Consider the following 8,443-nt stretch of genomic DNA (forward strand, 5'->3'; position numbering starts at 1 on the left):
CAAAGACATGCTAACCATTTAGCTACTGTGCTGCCCATAACTTAGAAGCTGATTGGCTACCAAGTACAGTTGCACCAGATTTTGCACTCTCCAGTATTAGTAAATCAACCCCAAAGTGTCTATAATGACATTTTTTTTGTTTCGGATAATGGAAGGATTAAACCCTTTGTTAAGTTTTTATTGCTGTCTGTGTCTCTAGTGGGGACATTCACCCTCTCTATCTATCCTGATTACTATTGACTCATGACAGAAAGCGATGGGAAACCAAAAGATTTTGAGATTTCGTTCAAGTAAGAGAAATGGGGAAATCCTATATAGAGAGGTTTCCACTCACTTCCCATCCTGATGACAATGTTTTACCAGACAGGAAGTAAACCGCAAAAATATTACAGACTTTCCCTAAGTTCCTTTCCTGTTTATAATGGTTTCAACAGACAGGAAATAAGGGCAAGCTGGCCTTCTAACAGAGTCCTGTAAAGCAGTAATAACCAGGGAGAGGTTCCAAACCTTAGCCGCTCCAACCAAAACCAAAATAATAGGATTTTAGCTTGACATACACTTTATAGTGTTGTAAGGGACAGTTTTATCTCCCCCGTAATGGCTGTGTGTGCTTTGATTTACTTGTATTCTTTCCTTGTCTCAGCCAAAAAGTCAACTCAGCATCAGGCTGTACGGTTCCCACAGAACCCAACCTGACTAGGTCTTCTCTAGGGGAAGATAATGATGGACTCTGGCCAATAGAATAACTCTTTACAGGACAGAGAGGACTATTCTGCTACAGTTGCAAGAAAAAGTATGTGAACCCCTTGGGATTACGTGGAGTTTTGCATGAATTGGGCATAAAATGTGCTCTGAACATCATCTAAGTCACAACAATAGAAGAACACAGTCTGCTGAACATAATACTACACAAACATTAGATGTTGCCATGGTTTAATTGCACATAACATGTAAACATTCACAGTGCATGGAGGAAAAAGTATGTGAACCTTTGGACTTAATAACTGGTTGACCCTCCTTTGGCAGCAATAACCTCAACCAAACGTTTCCTTTAGTTGCAGATCAGACCTGCACAACGATCTGGAGTAATTTTGTTAGCATGTGCCAGAGATTTCTGTAGGTCTTTAGCTGACACTCTGGGATTCTTCTTTACCTCATGCAGCATTCTGCGCTGTGCTCTTGCAGTCATTTTTACAGGACGACCACGCCTAGGGAGAGTAGCAACAGTGCTAAACTTTCTCCATTTGTAGACAGTCTGTCTTACCGTGGACACATGAACATCAAGGCTTTTGGAGATACTTTTGTAACCCTTTCCAGCTTCATGCAAGTCAACAATTCTTGATGGTAGGTCTTCTGAGAGCTCTTTTCTGCGTGGCATGGTTCACATCAGACAGTGCTTCTTGAAACCAGTAAACCCAAAACAGGTGTGTGTTTTTTAAGGGCAGGACAGCTGTCAGCAACACATCCAATATCATCACACTGATTGGAGTCAAGGTTGGCTCACTCCTGGCTCCAATTAGCTCTGAGAGAAGTCATTAAGCCAGGGCCTCACATACTTTTTCCTCCCTGCACTGTGAATGTTTACATGTTATGTGCAATAAACCATGGCAACATCTAATGTTTGTGTAGTATTATGTTCAGCAGACTGTGTTCTTCTATTGTTGTGACTTAGATGACGTTCAGAGCACATTTTATGCCCAATTCATGCAAAACTCCACGTAATCCCAAGGGGTTCACATACTTTTTCTTGCAACTGTATATTGTTTCCTGAAGTGTACCAATAGAGATACTCAAGTTGCAATTCTCTTCATCTGCCTTTGTAAGGTGCTTTGCTAGTATGGCACAAGTCACAGAGACTTATGGCTAACTAACCCACATGAACTCCAAACAATAAGGATGTTCAAAGCAGTAAATGGTTTGAATATATTTGCCTTCCTTCTACTCCCACTTCATAAAAACACAAATATGATATCAGATGTTAGACTAGGTCCACCCATTGACACTCAGATAAGTGTTCCCTGTTCACTCAGAATGTTACCTGTAGTGTTGGACAATCAATAGCGCTGCAGTTCACATTTATATGATGGACCGACACAAAGTGGCACATAATTGTGAAGTGGAAGGAAAATGAGAAATGGTTTTCAAAATTTTTAAGAAATAAATCTGTGAAAAGTGTGGCGGCATTTGTATTCAGCCCCCCGGAGTCAATACTTTGTAGGACCCCCTTTGGCTGCAATTCCAGCTGCAAGTCTTTTTGGGGATGTCTCTTTGCACATCTAGAGAGGAACATTTCTGCCCATTCTTCTTTGCAGAATCCCTCAAGCTCTGTCAGATTGGATGGAGAGCGTCTGGGAACAGCAATTTTCAGGTCTGGCCACAGATTCTCCATTGGATTTCAGTCTGGACTGTGACTGGGCCATTCTAACACATGAATATGCCTTGATCTAAACCATTCCATTGTAGCTCTGGCTGGATGTTTCGGGGCGTTGTCCTGCTGTAAGGTGAACCTCCACCCCGGTCTCAAGTCTTTTGTAGTGTCAGGGCTCTGTCCACAGCAGAGGTACTCGGAGACCTGGTATTCCTGCCAGTACTTTGCATGGCAGCAGAAGTGCACACTGGTGAACATCTATGCGCATTGGTGCACGGATGCAAGCAGGAACACACATGCGCACTGGTGCACAGTTACACACACATTAGCCCAGTTTGGTGCTAGACGGCCTTTATAAGGAAGCCCATCACTCTCTCAAATTGCTGGTTGATCTCTGACTCCCCAGTACCTTTGTCCCATGTTCCCTTGCTATTGTGATCTGCTGTTACTGACTTGGCTTGTTCCTGGACATGTCTTCTCTGCCTGACTCCTGATCTGACCTTGGCTTGACTAATGGATATTCTCACTTGTTGTCCTGTGTATGACCCCAGCTATCCATCTGACTATGTCTGCTCTAATCCCCACATGGCATCTGACCCTGGCTCTGAACTGACTACTCTGCTTTCCTCTGCTACTCTGAAGACCCTATCTCTCACCTATCTGCAGACACCATTCCAGAGAATCAGCTGTGCTCCTGAGTGTACCTCTGACAAGTATTGTCAGTCAGATCATCTTTACAGGCACTCCTGCAGGCGACCCATGCTACTTTTGGCCTGACTCCTGTCCCATCTCCAGGGCAGTCTGGAAGGGACGCCCTCTCTCCATTGGCCTCCAGCACCAGGTATGTGGTATGCAGACTCTAACAGGTTTTCTTCTAAGATTGCCCTGTATTTGGCTCCATCCATCTTCCCATCAACTCTGACCAGTTTCCCTGTCCCTGCTGAAGAAAAGCATCCCCACCACATGATACTGCCACCATCATGTTTCACAGTGGGGATGGTGTGTTCAGGGTGATGTGCAGTGTTAGTTTTCTACCACACATAACATTTTGCTTTTAGGCCAAAAAGTTCAATTGTGGTCTCATCTGACCAGAGCCCCTTCTTCCACATGTTTGCTGTGTCCCCCACATGGCTTCTCAAAAACTGCAAACAGGACTTCTTATGGCTTTCTTCCAGCAATGACTTTCTTCTTGATACTCTTCCATAAAGGACAGATTTGTGGAGTGCACGACTAATAGTTGTCCTGTGGACAGATTCTCCCCCCTGAGCTGTGATCTCTGCAGCTCCTCCAGAGTTCTAATGGGCCTCTTGGCTAATTCTCTGATGAATGCTCTCCTTGCCCAGTCTGTCAGTTTAGGTGGACGGCCATGTCTTGGTAGGGTTGCAGTTGTGCCATACTCTTTCCATTTTCGGATGATAGATTGAACAGTGCTCTGCTAGATGGTCAAAGCTTGGGATATGTTTTTATAACCTAACCCTGTTTTAAACTTCTCCACAGCTTTATCCCTGACCTGTCTGGTGTGTTCCTTGGCCTTCATGATGCTATTTGTTCACTAATGTTCTCTAACAAACCACCTCTGATGACTTCACAGAACAGCGGGCTTTATACTGAGATCACATGACACACAGGGGGACTCTATTTACTAATTAGGTGACATCTGAAGGCAATTGGTTCCACTAGATTTTAGTTAGGGGTATCAAAGTAAAGGGGTCTGAATACAAATGCACGACACTTTTCAGATATTTATTTGTAAACATTTTGAAACTATTTCTCATTTTTCTTCCACTTCACAATTATGTGCCACTTTGTGTTGGTCTATCACATGGAATCCCAATAAAATACATTGACGTTTTTGGTTGTAACATGACAAAGTGTGGAAAATTTCAAGGGAGAGGAAGACTTTTCAAGGCGCTGTACTTTTTATTAGGAATGATTCCATTGTTCCTGTACATGTGTGCATGAAATAATTGATAGGAAGCTATAAAAACTGCCTGATAATAATGTAACCTTATATTTTCAGCTGATTTGGAAGACCAGTCAGAGATGGTGAAACAGATCGGTATGTTGAAACTTCCATTGTCACAGCAATTGGGCTGAAAATAATAAACATTAGAACATATAAGAAAGATGGCAGAAAAAAAACAAATGGTCCATCGTGTCTGTCTTAATGGTTTTTTTATTTACCTTTTTCTGATAAAAGACCTATGTTTATACCAAACGTGTTTTCACTTACTGTTGATTGTCTCACTTTTCAGCCATGTCCCCCCTTTTCCTTCTTTCCTCCAGACTGTACAGTGGGGATCGAAAGTTTGGGCACCCCAGCTAAAAATTTGTATTAATGTGCATAAAGAAGCCAAGGAAAGATGGAAAAATCTCCAAAAGGCATCAAATTACAGATTAGACATTCTTATAATATGTCAACAAAAGTTAGATTTTATTTCCATCATTTACACTTTCAAAATAACAGAAAACAAAAAAATGGCGTCTGCAAAAGTTTGGGCACCCTGCAGAGTTAATATCTTGTACTGCCCCCTTTGGCAAGTATCACAGCTTGTAAACGCTTTTTGTAGCCAGCCAAGAGTCTTTCAATTCTTGTTTGAGGTATCTTTGTCCATTCTTCCTTACAAAAGTCTTCCAGTTCCTTGAGATTTCTGGGCTGTCTGTCACGCACTGCTCTTCTAAGGTCTATCCATAGATTTTCAATTATGTTGAGGTCAGGAGATTGTGAAGGCCATGGCAAAACCTTCAGTTTACGCCTCTTGATGTAATCCCCCGTGGATTTCGAGGTGTGTTTGGATCATTATCCATTTGTAGAAGCCATCCTCTCTTTAACTTCAGCTTTTTCACAGATGGCATCAAGTTACCATCCAAAATTTGCTGAAATTTTATTGAATCCATTTTTCCTTCTACTCGTGAGATATTTCCTGTGCCACTGGCTGCAACACAACCCCAAAGCATGATTGATCCAACCCCATGCTTAACAGTTGGACAGAGGTTCTTTTCATTAAATTCTGTGCCCCTTCTTCTCCAAACGTACCTTTGCTCATTCCGGCCAAAAAGTTCAATTTTAACCTCATCGGTCCACAGAACTTGTTTCCAAAATGCATCAGGATTGTCTATATGTTCATTTGCAAAGTTCAAATGATGATTTTTGTGGTGAGGACGTAGAAGAGGTTTTCTTCTGATGACTCTTCCATGAAGACCATATTTGTACAAGTATCTCTTTATAGTGGAATAGTGTACCACAACTCCAGTGTCTGCCAGATCTTTCTGGAGGGATCGTGCAGTCAAACGTGGGTTTTGAATTGTTTTTCTCACAATCCTGCGAGCTGTTCTGTCTGATATTTTTCTTGGTCTTCCAGATCTTGCTTTAACTTCCACTGTTCCTGATGACTGCCATTTCCTAATTACATTCAGAGGATATTGACATCTGAAAATGCTTTGCTATCTTCTTATAGCCTTCTCCAGCTTTGTGAGCGTCAACTATTTTCAGTTTCAGTTTTCTAGACAACTGCTTAGAAGAACCCATGGTGCTGATTGTTGGGGCAAGGTCAGATGACTCTGGGCATTTAAAACCTTTGAGATTGACATCACCTGGTCTTCCCAGGCGATGATTGAGAACAATCCATGACACTGGCAGGTCTCAGCTTGGCAAAGGGGGCAGTGCATGCTATAAATTCTGCAGGGTGCCCAAACTTTTGCAGACGCCATTTTTTTGTTTTCTGTTATTTTGAAAGTGTAAATGATGGAAATAAAATCTAACTTTTGTTGACATATTATAAGAATGTCTAATCTGTAATTTGATGCCTTTTGGAGATTTTTCCATCTTTTCTTGGCTTCTTTATGCACATTAATACAATTTTATAGCTGGGGTGCCCATACTTTCTATCCCCACTGTATATATAAGTTCCTGCAGTCTCTAATGATATGTTTGTATATATCACTTCTTAAAGTTGACCATTCATTAAAACTCACCCTTAAAATGAATAAACAAGGCTTTTGCCCATATTACCAAATCAAGTTACTACTTTGAAAACTCTGTGGGTAGGTGCATCATGGTGTGGTGGCAGAAAACACTTCCAGTGAAGAGAAATGGAAATATATTTTGTAATGAACGTTCGGTAATACACAACAGACCTGGCAGGAAGGCAACCCAACCAGGAACACTCACAGCATGCAACAGCAGTGTGTCAGTAAAAGCAGGCCTCAGGTGTGCAGACAGTGTCTGTCTCGAGGGTGGAATGCGGCCTGGCTGGTCCATACCCAAGTGGGGAGGCTTCTACATAGGATGGCATATCCCTGCACTTCCCTGACAGTATGCTCATTTCCTGCCAGATGGATAGCCCGTTCCTTCTCAGGCTACAAGCAAAAATGCTCACCAAACCTCGAAGACAGGGTTTTAAATAGACACTGCCTGACCCAAGATGGCCGCAAAAGTCTCATGGGGTGCCAGCATGAAAGGCAATGACTCCCAATGACCCAGGAAACCATAGAGAAACCAAGTTCTTCTGGACCTCCTCTCCTGTTGCAGTGTTGAGTTCCACCTGCAGCGGAGAAAGCAGACTGGACCTGCCTGCAGCTCACTCATTAAAAAAATGTGGCTCTTAAGCTTCCTATACAAAGGTCCTTCTTTTTAATTAAACCCTGTCTGTTAGCCGTGCAATGAGATAAAGGTCCAGCAACGGAAAAAGCAACTATGGCTACCTTCTTCTTTAAGAATAATCAATGCAAAAATGACCCAAACTAAGAGATTTCACATCCCAACAATTAGGTGAAAATTCAGCAAATGTCTCAGATACCTACACGCCATTTAAAAAAAACAAAAAAACAATTTATAAAAAAAATATCTTTTTATTCACACAGGTGAATCTGGTGAACATTTTGTGATGAAGCACAGAGCGGCCCTCATACAAAGAATAGTTTCTACTGACTCAGTCATAGACGACCTGCTTAGTAAAAAAATCTTAGCAAGTGAAGAATGCGATAACGTAAACAGCAGGTCAACCCCACAGGAGAAGATGAGAACGATCTACGATTATGTGAGTCGCTTGGGAAAGAAAGAAAAGGATTCCTTCTATGAGGTCCTCAAGAAACACAATGCTGGGGTCATCAAGGATCTGGAGGCTAAAAGATAAACACATGATGTAGCATTATATGAGAACGGCCATCTTTGGGGAAGAAATGGTATAATCTCTGTGGTTTCTGTCTGTAATCTCTAATCTTTTGTGAATGTTGAGTTATCTAGGCTTCATGTTGCTTGCTTCTGTAACCTTTTTATATGTTTGTAGTCGGGATGCACCAATACCCTGTTTTTCAATCGGTGAGTAAGAGTACCAATACTTTCAGCTGAGTACCCGCCGATAATGAGTACTAATACTTTGCGGTGCGATGACACTAAATGGGCCAGTGCAGGGAACGCTTGTCTACCAATTGTGCGAGGAAATGTAGATTTTCTTACTTTTTTACTTATTTTATTCTTATTGACTTTATATGAATTTTATATACTCCTAAAATTCTTTATTACTTGTATTTAGAAGAATAATTGAGAAATATTTTATATTGCGTTTCCAAAGATATAATTTTACACCATCTGTTTTTACGAACAAAATATAATTTGCATTGTGCCACCTTTTGCTGCTTTTGAAAGAATTAAAAACTTTCCTACCTTTCTTCACATTCCTATGTCAGAGGTTTCTGTTTTGTGTACAAACATGCAAAATGGCTCTGTACTGGTTAATGCAAAGAAACAAACAAACGGCGCACAGGCCTAGTGCATTGCCTGCTATAAAATGGATTTATTAGATGAAAAAGTAATATACTCACAAAGGCAATAGAATCAAAAGGCACATCAAATGAATAGCAGCATGGTCCAATCTCCCTGGATGGTGTATGGTGGGGGAGTGTAGACCTCAGAATGGCTGACGCGTTTCGAGGCCTTTGATTTTTTTGCCTGTGTAAGTATATTACTGTTCCATCTAATACATTCATTTTATAGAAGGTAATGCACTAGGCCTGTGTGCCCTCTGTTTGTCTGTTTCTTTGCATGTAGTTCATTTGGATTCCCCTGGTCCATTG

General features: G+C 41.5%; 1 protein-coding gene across 1 annotated transcript in view; it reads left to right on the top strand.

Moving 5' to 3' along the window:
* The window catches only part of LOC149440966 (NACHT, LRR and PYD domains-containing protein 1b allele 3-like), a 59,329-nt gene extending 51,287 nt beyond the window's left edge, over window positions 1-8,042 (top strand). The window contains exons 8-9 of the mRNA XM_089657927.1: window positions 4,389-4,427; window positions 7,232-8,042. Coding sequence (XP_089514053.1) covers window positions 4,389-4,427; window positions 7,232-7,503 — 311 coding nt within the window. The 3' untranslated portion in view covers window positions 7,504-8,042. The remainder of the gene's footprint in view (window positions 1-4,388; window positions 4,428-7,231) is intronic.
* The last annotated feature ends 401 nt before the right edge of the window (window positions 8,043-8,443 follow it).

This window comes from Staurois parvus, unplaced genomic scaffold, assembly GCF_062004578.1.
Source record: "Staurois parvus isolate SC_StPar_1 unplaced genomic scaffold, SC_StPar_1.0 ptg001042l, whole genome shotgun sequence".
Lineage (NCBI taxonomy): Eukaryota > Metazoa > Chordata > Amphibia > Anura > Ranidae > Staurois > Staurois parvus.